Source organism: Halichoerus grypus, chromosome 14, assembly GCF_964656455.1.
Source record: "Halichoerus grypus chromosome 14, mHalGry1.hap1.1, whole genome shotgun sequence".
NCBI classification, from domain to species: Eukaryota; Metazoa; Chordata; class Mammalia; order Carnivora; family Phocidae; genus Halichoerus; species Halichoerus grypus.
In genome coordinates, this window is record NC_135725.1 from 92601342 (window position 1) to 92623508 (window position 22167).

General features: G+C 66.0%; 2 protein-coding genes across 4 annotated transcripts in view; one reads left to right on the forward strand and one right to left on the reverse strand.

Moving 5' to 3' along the window:
- The window catches only part of CCDC187 (coiled-coil domain containing 187), a 33955-nt gene extending 31407 nt beyond the window's left edge, over positions 1-2548 (reverse strand). Inside the window, exons 1-2 of the mRNA XM_078061308.1 lie at positions 1996-2548; positions 1795-1893 (exon numbers count right to left, since the gene is read on the reverse strand). Coding sequence (XP_077917434.1) covers positions 1795-1893; positions 1996-2548 — 652 coding nt within the window. The remainder of the gene's footprint in view (positions 1-1794; positions 1894-1995) is intronic.
- Positions 2549-17360: 14812 nt separating this feature from the next.
- The window catches only part of GPSM1 (G protein signaling modulator 1), a 28725-nt gene continuing 23918 nt past the window's right edge, over positions 17361-22167 (forward strand). The window contains exon 1 of one of the 3 annotated variants that reach the window (XM_078062017.1): positions 17361-17620. Coding sequence is in view for 2 of the 3 variants with exons in the window: in XM_078062018.1 (XP_077918144.1) it covers positions 18644-18708 (65 nt within the window). In the remaining variant the exon portion in view is untranslated. Of the gene's footprint in view, positions 17621-18531; positions 18709-22167 lie in introns of those variants that run through there. The other 2 variants (XM_078062018.1, XM_078062016.1) reach the window with 2 other exon arrangements.

The following is a 22167-nucleotide window of genomic DNA, read 5'->3' on the forward strand; positions in this document are numbered from 1 at the left end:
GGTTGTGCGAGTCCCTTGGCAAGCACAGTGGGCCGGCAGGAGGGGACTAGCTTCCCGAGGCCCAGTGCTGTTTGGCCTCGGCCGGGGTGTAGCTGTGTTTGGGGAGCACCAAGAAGCCCACCAGCCAGTGCCGTGTGAGCAGGGCCGGGGGCGCTTGGAAAAGCCTGGCCCAAAAGGACTCTCCAGGCCTGGGCCGGTCCCTCCGTCCTCGCTGCCCAGAACCTGCTGGCAGGAAGGGCCTCCAGCACCCTGATTCTGTAAGATCCACTGACACGAGGCCCTAGAGGAGTCAGACCCACACACAAGGAGAGGGGGGCGGGGGCCGGGGGAGGGGACAGGTCTGTGTGTGACGCAGACAGAGCTCAGTCTGGGAAGATGACCACGTTCTGGGGACAGACAGAGGGACGGCTGCACAACGGTGTGAACGCACGGACGCCCCTGAGCTGTGCACTTACTAGTGGTGAAGGTGGTAAATCTTATGTGTACCTTACCATAATTTAATAAGAAAAAAAAAGACCTAGGCCCTGCCCCAAGCCTGCCTCCAGAGGGTTCTAACAGGAAGGATGAGACGTGGTGGTCAAGAATGGTGACCAATGACACTAGATGCTGTTGAGTCCCCGAGAGACTAGCGGCCAAATCCTGACCTTGGCTGAGGAGCCCCAGTGGCCTCCGTGGGGTGGGGGTGCTTGGGGAGCTGAGGCCGTTGGGGTCCCCATGGGTGGAGGAAGAGAAGGGCAGGGTGATCGCTGTGAGCCACGGTGGGCCTGGGCACCTGGGTGGGGAGCGGCTTCAGCCCACGGCCAAGCCAGAGCTGGACGCTGCCGCCTGGGCTCGGACCGGCAGGCCCCTTGGCCCCAGCCTGCATCTGACTCCGCTCACACATCCAGCTGGGGCGGGACACGCGCCCGAAAGATACCTGCGGCTGGTGCCCCAGGGGTCCCAGGTCACATATTGACCCAACCTGACCTGCCTGGTGCCACTGTTGCCCCCTGGCCCCCCGAAGACCCCAGCAGCCTCGGGCATCCCAGGTAGCCTGACTTCTGCTCCCGAGCCCGTCCGCCTGCCCCACTCCGGGGCCTCCAAAACCTTGCTGGAATGAGGCTGCCCTTCTAGACTAGAGAGACGTCCTCCTCCCCACTCCCCATCCTGCAAACAGTATCGGCCTGCCAAAGCCCAAACCCACTGGGGCTCTCTGCTTAAAACCCTCCAAAGCAGTTCCCAGTGCCCATGGCCAGCAGTGCAATCCAGACTCTTTAAATGCTACCGCCCTCTGGCCCCCAAGCATGGCTCCTGTCTGCCTCTCCAACCTCACCCCTCCTATCTGTTGAGTGAAGGAGTAAGCCAAACCTTCCCTCGGCCCCTGGCCCCTTCCCACCGGCAAGAAGTCTGCCTACCCATGACCGAGCCCTCGGCATCTCCCAGGCCCGGGGAAAGGCTCAGCCAGGCCCTGTGGCTGGTATGTGTCCACACAGTAAAGACGTCACCCGTTCTGTGCAGGAGACCCCCTGCCCTTTGAGCCCCGGGCTGCCTTGCAGGGCCTGCCCGCAGTCCTTCCCTGAGGGGGAAGCAGAGGTTTAGAGGAGGTCCCGTTCCGGAGAATGGCAGGCCGGGTCCAAATCTGTGCCTAGCCCTTTCGTGGCGGGGGCCCTCTCTACTATCCTCGTCTGAGCGGGATCATACTAGCGCCAGTCATATAGAGGGAGGGAAGCCGCAGGGTCCAGAACCAAGACGCGCTGACCGCCGCCTGAGGGTCCGGGCTGGGCTGCCAGGATGGCCAGCTGTGCAGCCCCTCACCTGAGGCCTGGCGCCGGGGCACCCCGGACGGCTCGCACCCCTGGCCGGGGATTGCCTTGTCTTCCACTCCACATGGAGCCACACTCAGGGCGCCTAAGCCTGGAGAGGAGCGAAAGGGGGCATCGTGAGGACAGCTTCTGGGAGGGGTTTCCAGGACAAGGCCCCCATGTAGCAGCCACTCAACAGCCTCCAAAACAGCACCTTTGACGGAGGCCCCAGGCCTGAGTGCCTCCCACGGGGCTGGAGGGGGGTTCATCGGCTTCCTGGCCTTCCTCCGGGGGTCTGGCTTGGAGGCTCTGTAGAGGCGCGAGGCGCTGGACGGTGCGGAGGTGCCCAGGGAGGCGCAGCTGGCCTGCCACTGGGCCTGGGCCCGGATCTTGTCCCGCAGCTGCTCCAGCCGCGGGTTGCTCTCTCTGGGCTGCCGCCGGGGCCCCAGCACCTGGGGGGGCCTCTCCTTCCAGGGCCCGGGGGGAGATGTGCAGGACTCGTGGCCCCCAGAGGAGCCAGAGAGGCGGCCTGATGACACCGAGCTGTCCCCATCCTTGGCCTCCTCGCCTTCCGACCACACCGGGTGGCTGTGGGCCTTCCTCCGGGTGCCTAGCTGCTCAGTGTGGTCGGACCAGGCCACGTGGGGAGCTCCCTGCAGGTCACCTGGCTGCTGGGAGGGCCTGGGCCACCTCAGGGCAGCCATGGCGTCATCCTCAGCCACAGGCGGACGGAGCCCGGATTCCCTGGGGACAGAGAAGCAGCCCATGAGTCTGGTGTGGAGACCTGGCCGTGCTGAGCAGAACATCTCAGACTGTGCGCCCCCCAGTACCCCTCCTGCTCCCTCACTCTCCTGTCTCAGGATGCCCACGACCGAGAAAGGTGCAGGGGGGCCAAGAAAACGCCCCCAGGCACGCCCCCTCTCCGATTGCTACCTCGAGCCTTGCAGGCAGTCACCACCATCAGCCCAACTGACAGACGGGGAGACTGAGGCTCCGGAGAAGGCATGCAGCGGGGCACGCTGGCCCCCAAGTCCTCCGTCGTCACGCTGACCCGGATGCCCTCCCGGGGAAGGAGGCTGTCCCTCACAGGTCCCCGCCTGGCCCGGTGGGCAGGCACAGATATGTGCAGCCGCACAAACACTAGCTGGGTTGGCTCTAGCCCCTCAGGTGGCGGGTCTGCCCAGGGCCCTGAGGAGCCAGAGTGAGATGGGGCAGCGCCTCTGGTTATCTTTGGGGTGGGGCAGGATCATTTCTCCTGGGCCGGCAGCCAGCATCCCCATGAGCAAGGTCGACATGGCCACAGGGCCGGGTCGGGGGCAGAGCCCAGTGAGCCCCCAGTCACCACCTGCCTGGGGTCAGAAGGTGCTTTCACGGGGCAGCCCGCCGGCCTGCAGCCCAGTGTCCATCCTTGCTCAGGATGGGCCGGCCACTGCCAGCTGGTCACGGCCTAGCCCAGTCCCCTGGCCCACGATGGAAACCCTCAGGATAGTCGTGGAAACTGGGTGGGCATGGTGGGCTGCCGGGCCCTGGGCTGGCAACGGCCTGGGGGGGCCTTCCTAATGAGCTGCCCCGCAGCAGGGTGGGAGAGAATTCTGGGCGGCCTGTGACAGCATAATAACCCCATTGTCACTCAGCGACAGAGCCGAGGCCTTCGACTCCTGCTGGGGCCATGGGCAGGCCCCCCACCATCCTCCCAGGGCATGGGATCCTATAGCTGTGTGTGTGGTGAGTGGACTGGCCAGGGCTGGGGGTGGGCTCAGCCAGAGCCAGGGGGCACAGTGCAGGGCTGGGGGCAGAGGCGGGGCTTGACCCCAGGCTCAAGCTTCAGTTCCGGACGGGGTCAGCCTGGGGGCCCCGGTTCGGGAGAGAAGAGCCAGCTCCGGACACGGTCCCAGCAGCTGGACGAGAGGTTCAGTGCTCCAGCCCGACGCCCACTGGGAACCATCTCCCAGGCCGCTGCCTTTGGCTCCTCGGGGTTGGTCAGGGGAAGTGGGCCCTGGCTTCTCAGCTCTCCCTGGCAAATGCTCAGGGCACCCTTTGGCCCACGGACATACTAGCTGAAGATGCCTGAGCCCCAGGAGCCCCAGGCCTGCCTCCTTGGCCCTGCCCTCCTCAGAGAGCACCCCAGCCTGGTCCACCTGCAGTGGGGTCCTGTCGCCTTCTCGCCGACCCTGGCAGGGCAGTATGGTGGGAAGGACTCGGACTCTGCAGTCAGCTGGCTCTGAGCTTGGCATGGTCCCCCGAGGAGGAGAGCTGGTTCAAATCCCCGCTCCGCCCCTAGCCAGCTGAGTAACCTTGGGTGACCAGAGACCCCACCCTGCCCTGCCTCTGGGTATTGTGAGCTTCTGGTGAGTTCACTCCAGCAGGAGGGTGCTAAGCAGGGTGGCCCGTGTTCATGAGCAGTGGGATGGCTGAGCTGGCTATGAACCCTTCGTTTTCAGGATGCCCCAGAGAAAGGGGGTTTGCAGCAAAAGAGCTCCTAATTCCAGGCAGAATGGAGAGCCTCTGTGAGGCTTATTCTAAGAGCCTGTCCTGGGGAGCCAGGGATGCCTGGAGCCAGCTGCCACCGGGACAGGACACGGGGCGGGGCCCTGAGCCCAATGGGGCCCTGGTCATAGGGACACGGCCCCACATTCAGCCACCAGCAGGAGAGAAGAGTCACCCCAGGGACAGGCCCTGCCTGGAATGTGAGGTGCTGCCCCTTCGACTCCAACAACCCACTTCTCCTGCAGTTGGGATGAGGGGAAAAACGCATGTGCCTCAGACCACAGAGCCAGCAGAACCCCAAATCCAGCCTTTGGCCCCAGGGCCCTCGACCACACCTAGTAACCTAGACTGACGACACAGCTCTGCAGGCGGGTCCCCTTGCCAGTGGCACCGAGGCCACCATCCAGCTCTGGCCAGGAGTCCAGCCCTGCCCCAGCTTGCCTGCTCCATTGGGGACGTCACCTGGTGAGGCCAAAATGCAGTGGGTCCCACCCCATGTTTCTTTATGGGATGTTTGTGAGGGGTCGGCATGGCAGAGGGCTGCCCCTGGGGTTTGGGAAAGCAGGCCCTTCCAGGAGAGCCACAGGGCACACGCGTGTTCCCACGACGTGTTGGGGATACATGGGGCCTGCAGACGGCTTCTGCTACATGGGGGCTGGCAAGCTCGGGGGACATCACCAGGGGGTGACCACGGTGTCCCCCACACCACCCTTAGAGGCTGGACAACCGAGGAGACTCCCAGAGACAGCTCAGCCTCCTCTAGTTCACAGAGAGGCTCCCCATTCTGGAGCAGAACCCCCTGCAGCCTCCACTGAAGGACCCCGCGGTCACTGCAGCCCCCGGGCCTCCGCTGAAGGACCCCGCCTTGGCCAGGCCCTGGGGCGCCTACATCGGCTAAGGTCCTGGGGGGCATCCTCTCCAGCGTCCACCTGACGTCCTCAAGGACAGCGGGAGAGGGTCATCCTGAGCTGCGGCGGCCGGAGCCAAGCCAAGCCCGTGTCTCTCTGGAGGTCAGCTGGTGGCCCCGGTTTCCCATGAGCAGGAAAGCGGTAGGTCCAGAGCCGCGGCCCTCCGCAGGAAGCAGCCGTTTCATAAACACGACGGAACAGCCGGCTGCCATACACCAGTCGATAAAAGCAAAATCGTGAAATGAGTGTGTGACGGTGTAAATAACCCCAGCGTCGCGGCAGCCCCGGGATCTGTGACAAGCCCAGACCCCCTCCCTCTCCTCCCACTCCACTGGCCGCGCCCCGCAGGCCTGCTTTACCAGCCCCCCTCCAGACCGGCTCCCAATCGGGAGACGTGCTAGCCCCCGAGGCCTCTCCCTGCCCAGGACCCTCGGTGGACCCCTGGCCCCAGCCCTCTGGCACCTGCTGGGGCGACCACAGCTCTGTGAGCCGGGCCCCGGCCAGGGCCCCCAGCAGCAGTGTGGGTACCAGAGGCCACGGCCTGGGGTGGGGGGCACCTGCACACAGGTCAGGCCCCCGCATCTCTACCCTAAGCAGAGAGGTAGGCCCAGCTGGAGGGTCCCCTGGCTGTGGCATGCACCCCCATCCTGACCCACCCCCCGCCTCCTCGCTGGCTCACAACCTACAAATGCCACCCCCACTGTGTCCTAGTGCCCACTCCTCCGCCCGCACCACGGGGGACTGGGGACAGCGGGGGTCCGGGCTGGCTCCCTGCCAGAGCCCCCAGCACGGCAAGGCCCTGTGAGGTTTTGTCTCCCTGGCAGCGGTCCTGTGGCCCAGGGTCCCGGCAGGGTCAGAAGCGGGGGGGGGGGTGGGGGTGCGGTGGGGAGGGCCACAAGGGTGGGCTTCTTGGCCTGAGGCTTACTGTGGAGAGCAAGCTAAGCCTCCGCACGCCCCCCTGCCCAGCCCCTCGACATCCCAGGGGCCCACTGCTGAGCTCAGGCAGGGCGTTCGCTCATCAGTGAAGTGGGCAGAGCACCAGCCCCCACCTGCTAAGGTTTCTTCTTTGAGGGTCAGAGACACAGGGAACACAGAGGGCTCACGGGGGGGGGGGTAGCCTGGGGAGGGGGCTGACTGAGGAAGGAAAGCCAGCACGCCTCTGCCCTCCCCCAGCCCACCCCGGAGCCTGGACCGCCAGCCCAGGTCCACACCACTGGCCCGTTCCCTGAGGCATCTGCCCAGTGCAGCCAGAAACCGGCTCACCAGGGCCCCTGCCTCTTGCCCCAGGGGGGTGGGGGCGGGGGGGGCCTACCCACAGCGCCCACAGCCCACTGCACGGTGCAGACCACGCTACTGTCCTGGCCCGGGCACTGCGGGGCTGCTCCCACGGCCTGGGCTGGCTGGAGGGGTGGGGTGGGCAGAGCGGGGTGGGGGCCTTCCTCCAGGAGCAGCTTCTCACGGCTCGTCCCCCGGGCCCCCAGCCCCAAGCAGGTCGAGCAGGCTTGCAGACAGAGTCCGTGGACCACGAAGGAGAAAGGCCCACCGCGCCCACAGCCCCGGGCCCCAGGGTTTGAGAGCACAGAGACCTTGCCAGCCCCGCAGCTCGCACAGGCCTGGACGTGGCCATGACACCGTGCAGCCTCCCGCTCAGACCCAGCCCCGGGCATTCGGTGGTCCCTCAGCGAGCACGCCCGAACCGGCCTGTACCCAGACCAGTCTGCAGCCGCCACACGCCCTGCCCGCACGCCGCCCAGCAGCGCCGGCCGGGGACAGGGGCTCGGAGGTCCGAAAGGAAGCACTTGGGAGGCTGACCCGGGCTCAGGTCATATCTGGGGAAATGATATGCAGGTGACAAGAGCATCTGTCATATTGGGCCCTGCTGCACAAAAGCACACGCCTCCCGTCTGGTACACACCGGACAGACACACGGCACACAGGCACACGCGTGCACACCGCCCAGGTCTGCGGAGCGGGGCAAGCAGGGCCGGCCTGGGCTGCCGAAGGCTCTGTGTGGGAGTCTGGCCAGGGCGGTGTCCCCCAGCCTCTGCCGCCCACTTTGCCCCAACAGCCCCAGTGTCTCCACAGCCGCTCCCCAGAAGCTGATGGACTCCTGGAAGCTGGTCGGGCCCCCAGGGTGGCAGATGTGAGGGCGGGGACAAGGTGACACAGGGCCAGCGATTTGGGAAGACAGTTGGCCGTTGGGAGGAGGGCGCCATCAGGGAAGCCAGATGGAAGCCCTGGTGGGCGAGGTGGGGCAGAGATAAACCCCGCAGACCGGCCTCGAGCAGCGGGCTCTGCGGGCAGAGGAATGAAATGAAGGCTGTCCACACCCCCACGGCCTCTCGGCTCCGGCAAACCCCCCACCCCCGGCTACACAACCAAGACTCATGGCACCGCCGCCCATGAAACCCACTGCCCAGGGGACCCCGGAGCCACCATCCACTGCTGCCAGGAGGGTCTCACGGCCACACCCACAGAGAGGTCAGAAGGGAGCTCCGCCGGCCCCCAGGCCCTGCCACCTCCTCGTCCCCCCGCCCCGCACGGTCACCCTCAGGCCCGCTGGGTCACTTGTGGAGACCGCTTGGGGCACCTGCCAGGGGCCAGGCCCTGCGCCCAGGGCGTTCCCCAGGCAACCTGGGGCTCCTCCCAAGCCGTGAGGAGGGCATTGTCACCTTGCCCACAGTCACACAACACAGAACAGACACCTGCCCTCAGCACCACCTCCTCCAAACCGGGAGCGAGCAGAGTAGACCGGGGATTCTGAGAAAGGACACCCCAGGGACCAAAACCATCTTCAGACAGCTCAGAACAGTTAACTCGGGGCCAGGGGTCTCCTACTGCTGCCTCACCCTGTAACTGCACTCCTGGGTGGGAGCCCTCCAGCAGGACCGGACGGCCTGAGGGGCCCTTTGTCCAGGGAGTTAGCTGGACGGGGTCCAGGCTGAGCCAGCCTCATTGTCAGATGATTGCCTTGCCAGGTGGCACCAATGCAGAACCACCCATCAGCCCCATCCGGGCGCTGGAAGAGTATTTATCCCCCCCATACACACGGGGAAACTGAGGCACAGTTCATCAGGGGAGAGTCTAGGGCTGGCCTTACAGCAGCACCGGAGCCCAGAGGCAGGGCAGCCCAGGGGGTAGGGCTTGTGGGCATCTCACACCCAGGCAGCCTGGCTTTGCCCCTGAGGAGCCCCCAAGCCCCCAGAGGCAGCCCCCAGGCAGGAAGACCCCTCCTCAGGCAGGACAGAGAAGGATGGCTACCCTGCACTCAGCCACGTCCATGGAAGAAGGAAAGGCTGTCCCCTTCCCAACCCGCCGTGCCCCCACGCACCCCTCCCCCAGGGGCCTGGGGCAGGCCAGGCGGGCTCAGGTAGGGCCCCCCAGGGTACTCACCAGCTGGCAGGCCCCAGGCCTCCGTCTGCGGGGAGGGCGCCAGGCGGGGGCCGTGGCTCGAAGGCCCGCTGCCAGCAGAGCACAGACACGGGGCACCCGCACCTCCAGGTGTGCAGGAGGTCGGGCAGGAGGCTGGGACGCCCGCCCTGATGTTGCCAGAGAAACCCAGGCGTGCATCCGTGCAGGCTCCTCCTCCGGGCTGGCTTCCGGGAACCCGGTGGGGGCGGGGGGCAGAGCCTCACCTGCACTTCCAGCCCACCTGGGCAGAGGACACACACCTGGGGCGCTCTTCCCCATGGCAGTGGGGGCAGGGCAGGAGGCAGGTACGCTCTGGCAGGAAGGGAGGATCTCCAGAGCGGTCCAGAGCCGCTCCCTCTCAGCCCTCCCCTGCTTTCTTTCTCTCTCTGCCCCCCAGGGACCACCCGGGGCTCCGGCGGTGCAGCCTGGCAGCTAGGAGCCGGGGAGGGGGGGCCTGGAGGCAGACAGGGCCACCTGGCCCTTCGGAAGCACAGTGTCGGGGGTGGGGGTGGGATGGCTGAGACCCTTCAGGCTTCGAGACAGCGGGGAGGTGCCCAGTAGGGGGAGGCGGGAGGAGGCAGAGCCACTGCGAAGTCCAGTTACCAAACTCAAAACCTGAGAGTCTCCTGCCTCCTTGGAGTGGGTGCGGCTCCGGGAGGGCCCCCCGCGTACTCACCTTGGCAGTGGAGGGACAGGAGGGTCTTGGGGGACCCTGGCAGTGCATTCTGTGCCTGGACCTGCGTGTGGGTCTTGGGGTTTGGTCGTTTGGCTAAGATCTGTGCCCGCACCCAGCGTCCTTATGCGAGGTTTTCAACTGCAGGTGCAGGTCGGTGTGTGGTCGAGGCTGTGCTGCCCCCACCCCTTCCCAGCTCCAAACTCGCACCTGCAGGGGCCCGGGGAGCCTGGGAGTCCCGGGGGCAGGCGGCCCCCCGATGGCAGTCAGGGTCCTCCCCAGTGCAGCTGACGTGGTGCCTTCTCTCCGTCATGGCCAGGGGACCCAGCCCCCCGTGGCAGTCCCCCAACCCTTGCCGTCCCTACCACCCCCCTACTCCCAGAAGCTAGGTCTTTCCCTCCCAAACAAACTCTAGTAAAAGTCTCCTTGCAAAAGATTCCTCTTGGTGTTCAGGAAATTCGGGTTTGGGGGCAGAGAAACTCAGAGCAGCCTGGTCTCTTAGAATCTCAGGGGTACACCTGCCCCCCCAGAAGCTGGGCACTGTCCTAAAAGATCCAGGCACTTGGCAAGGCCACCTTGGCCCAGAGCTGGGCCTGCCAGGCAAGACCACGCCGGGGGGCAGCTGCATCCTGGGGCCCGAGGGTCAGGAGGGCATGACCCCGCCTTCCCGACCAAGCTCTGCACATTGGCTGGGCCGCCTCAGCCACCACAGCCCAGAGATACCTGGCACCCGGAGGTGGGCGGTGGGTACCAGAAGGGACACACACACAGGCGGCCTTTGTCCGTGGATGTCCATGGCAACAGGGCAAGTCCAGCTGGCCTGAGGTGGCCGAGTTTTGTTACACAGCCCGAGCTGACTGAGACACATGCCTTCTAAATTATAAGTCCTAGCGTGCAGCTGGGCCGCGAGCCCAGTCCTGGGCCTGGCACCGAGCACGGCCATCGCGAGCTGAGTCTGGCCGGGCCACCCGGGCAGCCCGCGTGAGACGTAAGAGTCTCAGGCAGAGCCGTGCTTGAGCCCGCGGTCCGGGCCCCACGGCACCCGCCGCTGTGGCACAGAGCCCTCAGCCTGGCCCTCCGGGGAGCCGGCACGGCCAGGCAGCTGAGCGGGGAGGGTGTGCCGAGCTTGGGTGCCGGATGGGCCCCTGGGAGTCAAGCAGGAGCAGGTATGGCGGCATGTCCCTCTAGCTTTGCCCCTGGTCGCCCTTGGTGTGCAAGAGAGACGGCCGGAGGGCAGTGGCGGGTGGCCTCCCGGCCGGGTAGAGCCTCAAAAGCAAAGGAGGTCTGGGCAGAGGCCCGTGGTGTGCGTGCGATGCGCGAAGGTCTCCCTCTCCCTCAGTTTCCTGCCCACCAGCCAGCACCGGCCGAGAAGCGACCTGAAGCCGCTCAGACGCGGCCCCGCCCTGCCAGCTGGGGTCACCAGCTGCCTCGGTGCTGGCCTGGGGGGCAGTGGCCACGTTGGCAGAGAGGGAGGCCACCTGTGGGCCCAGCACTGTGAACTCTTAGGGACCAAGGTGGGTCAGCTTCCCTGCCTCCAAATGCCCAGCCTGCCAGCACCCAGGGCGGCGCCGAGCCCCTGAGCTGGGCACCAGGCGACTCCGCTGAGCCTCCTCGTTCCGAAGGACAGCGGCTCCTCCTCACAGGAGGGGGCTCAGGGCCTCAGCCAGCACCACCCCCTGGGGTTGCAGGCGTCCGACATGCACGGGATCCCCTGTGACACCGCACCCACTCTCATCACAGCAAGGGAGGGCACAGCCGGAAGTGTCCGCCGGGCCAGGCCCCCGCGAGGGGAGGGCGCCTCGCCCAGGATCTCCTCGTGGGGCTGCGTCCCCAGCAGGAAGAACAGCTGGGCCTGGGGACCGAGGGCTGGGAGCAAGGTCTCCCTCAGCCAGGGCCCCGCAGGCCCGGCCACACGGCAGTCTTCCCTGCCCTCCGACAGGCGCCGGCCCCTGATGCACGTCGGGCACCCCAAACTCTGCCTTGGCCTCCGAGTCCGGAGAATCCGACCTGCGACAGGTGGGGCCAAGATGAAACTGGTCACTCTGAGGGACGGGCGGGCTGTGCACTCCAAACCTTTGGGGCTGGCCAGACCCTGAGAAGACCCCTCCATTCTCCGGCTTGGGAGGATGCGGAAGGAGGGGGCTCTGTAGGCACCCCCATTCCCTGGCTCTCTGCCTCTGCAGGGTGGGGGGCCCTCAGTCCAGACCTCCAGCTGTGGGGTGTCGCCTCCAGAATCCAGCCTCCCCGTCAGCTGCTTCCCTCCCTCTCCTGTCCTGTGTGTCTTTATGAGCTTATAACTTAACAAAGAAACTCATTACTGTCATTTCAATGGGGCTTCCAAGGGGATCAAAAGTAAATGCATGTGGTTGGTTTGTCCCCAGTGGGTCCTCTCCCTAATTTCCCAATCAGCCTGGCTCTGAGCTCTGACCAGTCCCGCAGGGAGAGGGAGGGACCCTGGAAGCCTGGGGTCCTGTGTCTGGGGAGGGAGGCCAAGGACTGGTCTCTCCTTCCTTCCTTCTGCTTCTCTTCTCGACTGTTCTGGGCCAGACGCTCTTTCCGGAAATGTCCGTGCTCCCTTCTCTGGAGGCTTGCAGTTTGGAGGACCAGAGTGGTAGGATTCCAGATGCCTTTGGGGCTGGGGACTCCCTGGGGCCTCATGTGGACACCTGCTATGCTACACTGAGCAGCTGCCTCCCGCCCCCCTCCGTGTACGGCAATCATTGCCCCTAGATGGATTAGGAACACTGACGCCGGGGCCCCACACCATGCGGTGCACAGGACCCAGGGCCCAGCGTCTCCAGCATCCCTCCCTCTCCTGCAGATCTGACCAGATGATTTGGAAATTAGGGAAAGGACCTGCTGTCCTTTTCCCAGGGCAACTGGGAAGAATCAAGCTGTGAAAAGAACCCCACCCTGAGGCCACAGAGGGCTGGAGAGGAGGCAGCCTGGCTGAGATTCCGGCATAACCCGCGGGAGGAGGGGCTGCAAGGATGCAGGGTTTCCATGGCAACCGTAGCTGCGGGGAACCACAGGGCAGAGGCCCAGGGAACAGACCCCACCTGGGCGAGGGAGAGGGGGGTCAGGTGGGGGCCAGCAGGAGGTGTGGTCCCCCTCTCCTGCTTTCCTTGGGCTTCCTCTCTGCTGCTGGACAGACAGCCGGACATTGCAGGGGGACCCCACTGAGGCCGGCTCCTCCTGGCTGCCTTCCCGGCCTCCTGCCGCAAGTCCAGGTGTAGGTCTTGCTGACACAGGGAAGGGGCGCTCGGTGCTTCTTGAGATCGTCTGTGGTAGTTGCCCCCGGTCCCACCGTGCCCCGGAGAGCGGGCTGCCTCCTTGCTCGGCCCCAAGTCCTGTGCCCTCCACAGCTGCCCACCCTGCTTCCTCGTGCCAGGCGAGCCTGGCATGGCGTCCTGCCCGCTGCCTTCCCTGAGCCCCCATCCTCACTGTGTAGTGGCCACAGGCCCCCTGAGCACCCCTTCGTTCTCCCCCCCGACCCTGTGCCGCTGGAACATGCCACCCCTCCAGCCTGCCTGGCCGCCCAAGGCGTGGGTGGGGGTGACCGCGTGTGAGGGCAGAGGAAGGGCTGAAACTGGGGTCCTTCTTCCTTGACACCTGGCAGTAGGTGGGGCCTTCAGGGAGTCTGGCTTCCACAGAGAGGCAGGTGCAAGTGTGCGTGGGGGCTCCCGCAGCACTGAGGGGTCCCACGGGACCAGGCTTCCTCCTGGCTCTGTGACAACACCCCAGATGTGGCAGGTGGCACGCAGGTGGTGAGCGCCCAGCACTCAAGGGCCAAGGCTGGGGGGTGGGGGCGGAGAGGAGGTGGGTCCCGAGGGTGGAGGCCCCTCCTGCAGGCCCACTGCAGCCACTTTTCCAGGTTCCCAGCTAGCAGGCTGGCCCAGTCCCTCAGGCTGGTGGCCTCAGAGGCCCCCAGGCCCCCTCTGGTCTTGCTGCCAAATGGAGCACCTGGGCCAGAGAGGCAGGCAAACGCCTAGCTCACTGGCCCCACACACGAAGTCTGTGCCCTAAGAGGGCCCTGCGTCTGCCCAGACCCCTGGGCCAGGCAGGAGGGGTCAGGCCAGGCGGTGGGAGAAGGTCAGTGCAGGAACAAGTTTCCCAGTGACAGCTATCCCTTGCTGAGGGTGCGATGTGTTCTAGGCCCAGGCCAAGGGCAGCACTGTACCCTCCAGGCTTCCGTTTGAGAGAGGAGAGAGACCCAGGGAAGGGCTGGGGCCCCAGCTTGTGAGTCACTGAGCTGGGCCTGGGCCTGCTTCCCGGCTTGTCCCCTGCTCCGGGAGCAACGTCCGCACGGGCCTGGGCCCTCCCAAGCTCCACACCGTCCCTGCATTCTAGACAGTCAGGGTCCCCGCGGACAGAGGTTTTCTCCCTCCCCGGGGAGCCCAGGTGCTCGGCTTCCATGGGACGGGGGGGGCGAGGGGGCAGCAGGGCGTCCACCAGCGAGGGCCTGGTCCAGGAGCAGTGGTGCGGCCACGGACAGGTGTTGCCTGGCCCCGCCCCCAGTCGTGTCTGCGCAAACCTCTCTGTGAGGCCTGGGAAGTGCTCGCGGGGCACGTTACGTGGCAATGAGGCCACAAAACCAGGTGACCCGAGTCATGGAGCAACCACTGAAAGTAAACACCGGGAAGTGAGCGCGGCTGGGGCCCCCAAAAGACACGCACCTGGTATAAATGTGACCCGCTTTGGAAGAAAGGGTGAAGGACCTCAAGATGAGAGTGTCCTGGGGTCGGTGGTGCTGCATCCGATGGGCAGTCCTTCCAGAGAAGGGGACAGGCCTGTTGAGGACGGAGCGGAGGTGGAGGGGTGCCTGGAGTCCGAGGCGCCAGCACAGGCAGGGAGGACGCTCCCCCGGAGCCTCAGGGGGAAGTGCGGCTCGGGGCCCCTTGACTCCTCAGGCCTCCAGCCCCGAGAGACAACAGCGTTCTCATCTCAAGCCACCCGGCGTGTGCTCGTCTGCACAGCGGCCCCAGGAGGAAACAGATGGCTTCGCCCCATCTCGGCAGAGTTCGGGGGGCCCTCACGGTGCCTCACTCACTCTCCTCCCGTGCTCACCGCCCCACGGCCCCCGGGATAAGTGCCAGCGGGTCAGCTTGGCCAAGGTCTCGGGGCAGAAGGGCTGGGGGTGGCTTTTAACCTCGGTGGCACTCCTGGAATGGGGAGCTGTGGGCAGAGAACCCCTAAAAGGGAAAAATCCTCTGCCTTTTCTATTTGGCTGCAGGGGCTTCCTTGGATTGATCTGGGGCAGGAGGTTTGCTTTCCTCATTCTGTCTGTTTAGACGCCCCCTTCCACCACACACCAGTGTGTACCCGGAGCCCCCAGACTATCCGCTGCAAGGGTCAGGCCTCCTTCTCTCTCCATCTCTCTGTCTCTGTCTCTGTCTCTGTGTCTCCCTGTCTCACTGCGTCCCCCATCTGCCGGGCCGGGGGGGGCACAGATAGGCAGGGGCAGGGTTTCCGTCACCGAAGCCGAGGCTGAGCCCGCACAGACCGGCCTGCCGCAGGTAAGCGTGTCCCGCCTCACGCGGCTCCAGGGGTGTGAGCGGGGTGTGAGCCGCAGGAACGCCGCGTGGCCGGGTGTCATGGATGCTGTGGGTGGTGGACGGCCTCCCTCGGACCGCCAGCTATTTCCTGGGCACAAGGTCTCCTAGGGAGGCACTGGGCCCGTGGGCAGGCAGAATGTTTCCTGCCAGCTCCCCACGGCACGAGCCTGTGATCCCATCCATCCCCACCCCCGGCAGACCCCACTTTCCGAGGACTTTTGAGGGGCCTGGGGAGAGAGGAAATGGCTGCGGGGTGACCCATGGGGGCCTTGGGGCAACGGGGGAGGACACTCGCCCTGCAACTGTACGGGAGAGTAAGTTCCTTGTCAGGGTAATGAGATCATGGGGAACGCAGTAAACCTGAGAGATCTTACTTAAGCACGCGTGTGTACCCGGTGTGTGTGTGTGTGTGTGTGTGTGTGTGTCTTCTCCTTGACTACCTCTGCGCTCTCTAGTTGGGAATCCATGGCAGAGGTTGGCCAGGAGCCTGCAGGCCCTGCGTTGGGCTTGGCTGCTCCGCCCACAGCCCTGGCAGTGCTCCCAGCCCCCACCGGGCCCTGAGGGAGCCACCTGGCTGCAGAGGTGGGAGCGGAAGGCAGGCGGGTCTGGGAGGCCATGCCGGCCACAGGGACATCCCCATCTACCCCCGGCCTCAGCCAACAGCTGGGGGGGCGGGGCGCACCTCGGAGGTCACACACCTTGCTGAAGCCTGCGTGCCCATCCTTTGTCCCTAGGACAGCTCCAGGCAGCCTGGATGGCCTCCGCCGGCCTGGCCTTCATCCCCGGCCCATGGGGAACCTGGAGAGTCCACCAGGTCTCCCCACTTCCAGAGGCTCAGAAAGAACCCTGCAACTGTCCACTGTCATCTCCCGCCAAGCGTGTCCCAGGGACAGATCCAGGGTGCAGATCCAGGAAGGCGTAAGACAGAAAACCAGGGCTTGACGTCAGCTCCCCTGCAGCCCAGTCCGGAGGCCTGGGCCACCACTGCCCTGTCTGCTTACCTGTACAACAGGAGGGGCGTGCCGACGAGGCAGGATGCCAGGAAGGCTGAGTGGTGGAGGGCAGGCACGTGGCAGGTGCCCTCGGGTGCTCGTGGCACGGATGCTGACGCGTGCTGGCAGTAAAGCCTGGGCCCTCCGATTGCCGTGCGTCAGCTCTTGAGACCGGGTGCCTCCCAGACGGGGTCCAGCATTACTGTCTGTGCCTACCCATCACATTCCGTCCAAGGATGTGTCTGGACAGGAAATCGCTTTTCTTCCCTCTAATGCTCCTTTGGGAATGAGGCCCATTAAGGATGGATGGATGGAGGGGGCGTGCTTGCGGCCTCCCATGGGAGCACTCTGTCCGGCTGGTGCACCAGGCAACACGAAGTGGGGTGGCAGTTACGAGGCAGAATGTAAAGAGGTGCCTCCCCCACCCCAGGAGGCTGGGGAGGGTGAGCAGAGCGAATGGGGGAGGCCAGGTGCAGCACCAGTGGGAGGCCGGTGGTGATGGAAGGATGGTGCCCTCCAGGAGCTCCTCCTGGCCCAGACCTGTCACCCAGGAGCACCCTGCTCTCCGTGGACCAGTGATGCGCTCCTTCTCACAGGTGGGGGGCTATGTGGGCAATGCAGGTTGGGCTTGTCGCCTGGTGCCAGTCCTCATCACGTCCCACCTCCTTGCACGGGTTCTCTGGGCAGGAGAGAGTTGGGTCTCGACAGGGGAGACACACCTCCATCAGAGCAGCAGGGCTGTCCCGATCCAGCCAGGACCCAGGACCACCATCAGGGCCCAGTGGGGACCAGGCACAATTGCTCAGGCAGAGTGGCCCCAGTGCCGGCGCTCCCCAAGCTCTTACAGTGTTCCAGGAACGGCGACTCGCAGCCTTCACGGCCCCTGCAGGACTGAGCCACTGAACACTATTCACGGGTGGCAGAACCGGGGCTCAGAGAGGGAAAACAACTTGTGCCAGGTGACCTGGTGGGGGGCCTGTCAGCCTGAGCCATTGGCCGGGCTCAGCGCACAGCACCCCCGGAGGGTTCCAGCTCCCCCGGAAAGCTCTCATATAAAGTGGAGACTCTTCCAGCCCAGGGACCCCAGCTCCCCAGTCTGCCTGTTTCCAGGAAGGAAAACAAGATGCTTTCCCCACAGTCACCGCTACGGGGCCACACGTTTCTCCCTTACTCTGCCATTCACATCACGTAACTCCGAGGGCCTTCTTGGCACCAGTCCCCTGGCCGCAGACCCAGGGGACCCATAGGGGCTAGCAGCCGTGGCCTCCTGAGGGCGCTGAGCTCAGGCCTGCCATAGGTGGGGCCCCAGGCTTACAATGATGCCAGCTCTGGAGTCACCCCAAGGACGCAGGCCTGGGGCTGTGGCAGATAAGGGGGGTAACCCCGCCCACGCCCCCCCCCCAGCCGGCAGCGTGGCCACAGCAGGGAGCAAGGCCTTGCCCAGCTCCTGTGGTCATGGGGGAGGGCGAGTAGGATGGGCCGCCAGGCAGCCAGCACTTGGGCACAGATGGTTCTCATTCCCGCTGCCTCTCTTCCGTAGGAAAAACAAACTAGCCCCGGGCCAAGAGGCCCTTTTTTATCTTCTGTTTATTTTTGTTGCCATTTGCCTTTGCCGGTGGGCTGCATTCTGCTGAGGGTCCTGCGGGGAGGCCCTGGCATTTCCCTGACCTTAGGGCAGCTCTCCTGGGAAAGTAGCCCACTTCCTGCTCCCAGAGTCATCGCTGCCCTGTTGGGCCCCAGTGACTTTTCCAGGTTCTGGAGTCCTCTGGCTGCACCAGGAAGGCTGGGGCTGAGAACCACAGGACAGAACCAGGTGAGACCCAGGTGTGCCCTGCCCCCAACAGGCAGGCGCTGCCCTGGGGAAGCCCACAAAGGCCCTGCAGAGCCAAGAGTGGGTGGCCGAGAGGCCCCAGGGCAAGCTCTCAGCCGGCAGGGCTCCCAGGCATTCACAGAGGGGTGGCTTCTGCGCTGGGCGTGGGGGGCGTGGGCACAGTGTCCTTCCAGGTGTTCAGAGTCATCCACATTTCACAAGTAAGACCAAGGTTGGGAGGGTGAGGTGGTCACCCCAGCTTTCAGGGGTGAGAAACAGCAGGGTGGGGGGCTCCCCGGGCCAGGCCACGCAGATCCCCTGGCCCCCTCAGTCCTCCCAGACCAGGGAAGTCACATGGGGGCACTTCGCACAGGGGCCCGGACGGTCGGGGGTTGCCATCAGCTCCCCAGGTGTCTCTGAAGTTGGCAGAGGGTCCTCCCCCACGGCCAGCACCCCACTGCGTCTGGAGAAGGGGGTGGGCATGTTGGGGCTGGAGATGAGGAAGGCAGGGGACCACCAAGGAGGGCTGGCCGCCTGCCAGATAAAGGCAAGGAGGCCTCATGGCCCCTCGTGTGGGGGTGGGGAGGCCGGCAGGGCTGCACCGCCACCCAGGCCCCTCGCGGGTCCCACAAGAACCCGGCCGCCCAGCGGCCAAGCCGGCGCCCGCCCCTGCCCTCATGTCCGTCCCCCCTCCCCCCAGGGGGAGAGGGGGAGCTGGGGGGCAGGGGGCGCGCCCTCTCAGAGGCCCCGCCCCCCTCCCCGGGGCCGCGCGCAGTGGGGAGGGACCCGCGGCTCCGGCTCCAGCTCCGTCCGCGCCCCCTCCCCGCGCGGGCGGCGGTGACATCACGGCCACGGCGGGAGGGGCGGCGCCCCGCGCGCATCACTTCCTCGGCGCCTCCCGCGGGCGGGCGGACAGACCGACGGACGGACGGACTGACGGTGGACGGCGGACGGCGGACGGGGGACAGGCGCAGGGTGGCGCGAGAGGGGGGGTGTGCGCCCCTGGCCTTCGGCGACCCCGGCCCCATGGCCTGCCCCGCCCCGCCCGCCGCCGACGAGCTGCCCGGCCCGGCCCGGCGCCTCTACTCCAGGTAGGCTGGGTGGACCGGCGGGGACCAGCGGGACGTGCGGGGACGGCGGGACGCGCGGGGACCCGCGGCCGGAGGCGGGAGGCCCTGAACAAAGGCTGCCGCGGGCGCGCAACGTGGCGGGGACGCTCCCTCCCTGCGGGCTGGGCTGGCGGCGGCGGAGGCGCGGGGGAGGAGGGGGTGCTAGGGTCGGGGCGCCAGGGGCGGCGGGTGCTGGGGTGGGGGGCGCCCGAGGTGAAGGAGGGGATGCAGAGGAAGGGGGCACCCCTGGTGGCGGGTGCGGGGGAGGAGGGGGCGCAGGGGTGGGGGTTACAGGGGGTGGGGGCCCTAGGCCTCCCCAAGCTTGTGCCCTTCTGCGTCCAGGATTAGCGGGTGGTCAGGATGGTCGGCTGGGATGGGCTGCTGCTTGCTGGACCCCCCTCAGCCCCCCCACTGCCCTGGGACAGGGGGAGGGAGACCTACAGCTTCACCAGCTGCGCTCCTGACAGCTGGGCCCCCTGGCATAGCAGGTGTGTGGAGGGGAGCTGCCAGGAGCTCCCTCCCAAGCCTGGCACCACCTCCCCATTGCCGTGGTCTGGGTTCTTGGGAGGCAGCATGGCTGAAGGGACCGGGTTTCGTCATGGGTGGGGCCTTGTCCCCCATGGGCCCACCGTGAATCTGGGGTTCAGGGCACTGCAGGCTTGAATCTGGGTTGCAGAGCCAGCCAGCCAGCTGGGGTGTGTGCCTGCCTAAAAGGGCACCTGCCTCCGGGCAGATTCGTGGATGATGCCTGCGGTCTGTGCTTTGTCAGAGATGACACCTGCACGGCGTGCCCGCGTGCTGACTCTGGGCCTGTCGGTGTTGCGCACGGTGATGCCAGGTGCCCGAGCTGGGTGGGCACAAGGTCCTCCCGGGGGAATGGACTCTGCCAGGGATGCCAGGGGCCCAGTACAGTCAGCACGAGTGCCGGGCAGGGCAGGCCTGCCTGCCTCCGGGGCGCCTGACGGGTCCCCAGCTTGCATGGACATCATCATTCCTGGGACCTGGCGGCCTCCCCAGCTGCTGAGCCTTCAAGGGCCTCGCCTTGCCTGAGAGGATTCTCCAGCCCCGCTGGGCAGTGCATCAGCGGCAAACCTCTGTTGCCCCCACCTCCCCGCCCTGCCCCACGTGCAGAATGAGGCCCTGGTGGCGAGTGAAAAGGAGGCCTTGCTTTGCCGCTCCTCCCACCTTGGTCCCTGTGCCGCTGGTGAGAGACACAGCCCCCATTGTGTGGTCCCAGGATTGAGTGCCGAGCCCCCCGGCCTGGCTCCTGGGCCCCATGTAGGGGAGGGGTGTGCGGGGGGGTTTGCTGGCAGCTGACGCTGGAGGCCCGCCCTAGAGGATCCCCTTCACAGCACCGTGGTGGGAAGGACAGGAGTTGACCCGGCAACTGTGTTGTGCGTGCACGCGTGTGTAGGGGCGTTAGCCCTGGGAGACCCTGCACAGCTGAGCATGGGGTCCCTATCGCGCTAGTCCACACCCACAATCTCAACTTGGGAGTCTGGGGTGTGGGCCGGGGCTGGGGCCCAGCAGTAACACGCCAGACAGGACCCTGGCCTGGGGGAGCTGTCCTTGGCAGGGACAGAGCTCAGAGGGGATGCTGGGAGAGGCCCTGAGCCCAGCCTGGCCTCCTAGCAAGCTGAGAACTGAGTTGAGCTCGAAGGGGCAAGCCCAGCATGGATTTGGGGTGCGCAGCCCCAAGCCCTCCTGCGGGCCCATGAGGACACCCTGGGGGAGTTTGGGTAGACGCAGCCAGCTGTGGGCAGGGCAGTTCCCGCTCAGAGCTGGCTTTGGAAGGCTGGCAGGCAGGGGTGGGAGTCGGGGAGCCGTGTGTGGGAGCATCCTGGACGGACGGGGGCTGTTAGCTGGAGAGGAGGGGACTGCTTCCTCGGATCCAGCACCCTTGGGCCACGGCGGCTCAGGCTGCAGGAAGGCGTCAGAAGGTCGTCCGCCCCCTTGCGCTCGGGCCAGGGAAGCCCACCTGTGGCAGGGCAGCCGAGGGGTGTGGGCAGCCCAGCACGTGGGTGCCCCATGACAGGGTCCGTCTGGTTTGACCGCTCTGCAGATGGTTGTTTGGGGGAACCTCTGGGCCAGGCCCAGCCCACTCCCAGCAGCTCCCTTCCCGTGCCAAATTCCTGCCTGGTGACATGAGGGTCTGGGGACATGGGCTTGGAAGGCACATTGAGAGGGGCCTGAGCGTGAGTGTGCCCGTGGGCCCAACAAGTCCCTAGATGGGGCCCTGGGGAGGGGACCGGGTCGGGGAGGCAGTGGCAGATGGGGGCAGTTAATGCTCAGAACTCTGCTCTACTGCACGCGGGCCCACTCGCCTGGAGCAGGGGTTGGGGAGGGAGGGCCCAACGGGCCTGGGGGAGGAGGGTGCAGGGGGTGGGCAGGTGGCCAAGATGCCCCTGAAAGTGGGGAGGCCCTGGGGGGTCCTCTCCCCCTCCCCTTCAGGCCAGCAGCTGAGTGCTCCTGGAGTGGGTGGTGAGCACCCCCACCGTGGGGTGACCTGTTAGAGGTGTGCCCCAGAATAAGGTGGCCGGACAGGGGCATCCTCAGGAGCGGGACGGGCGCCCTGCTATCTCGCCATCCCCATGCGGCTCCTTCCACCGTATCCCCAGGCACTGGCCGTGGCTGGGCGTCTGGGGAGCAATGACCTGGCCCCAGGGCTCCCTAGAAATGCAACCCCCGATGCCTTCCCAAACTAAGTGACACATATGTCCCTCCACCAGCGATTCCTGTTCCCACCATGCTCCCTGCCCTATGCTGTCCTGAAATCTCCTGTGGAAGGGAGTCAGGATGGCTCTGCTTAGGGGGCAGCGGGATGGGGGTGAGCAGGGGTCCTGGAGCATCTGCTCGGTGGCCCAGACTGGGGGTGACATCCCTGGAGAGGGAGGACAGTGACTGCATTTAACAGAGAATGGGGCGAAGGGGGACACATCCCCCGGTTAACCATGTGGGGTGGGAGCTAGGGGCCTGGCTTGGAGACCAGCCGAAGTGGTCAGCACTGGAGGACTCCACAGAGGCTGGTAGGGCAGATGGATGAGGGCAGGAGCCTGATGGGGAGCAGGGCAGTTTGGTCCAAGTGAGGCTGGGCTGTTGGCTTCTCCTGGGATACTGTGTTGGATGCCAAGGCCAGGCTGGAAGGGTGTGGGCACGATGTGGTGGCCAGAATAGTGAGGTTGGCCACTGGGGAGTCGATAACCATTTTATTAACCAGTAAGCCTGTGGGTGGACGGCAGGAGCTTGGCAGACAGTATCCTGTCTCCTGGCCACTGTGGTCTGGCCACTGGGAAAGCTGGCCTGGTGGGCCCTTGTGAGGAAGGGTACTCTGTGCAGTCCCAGCATCGGGGTGGATCCGTGCGGGGGGATGTGGCCCCACTGGGTGGGGCCAGGCCTCCACAGACCCGACCCGGAGGTGTGGGGTCTGAGCTCTCCTAGGAA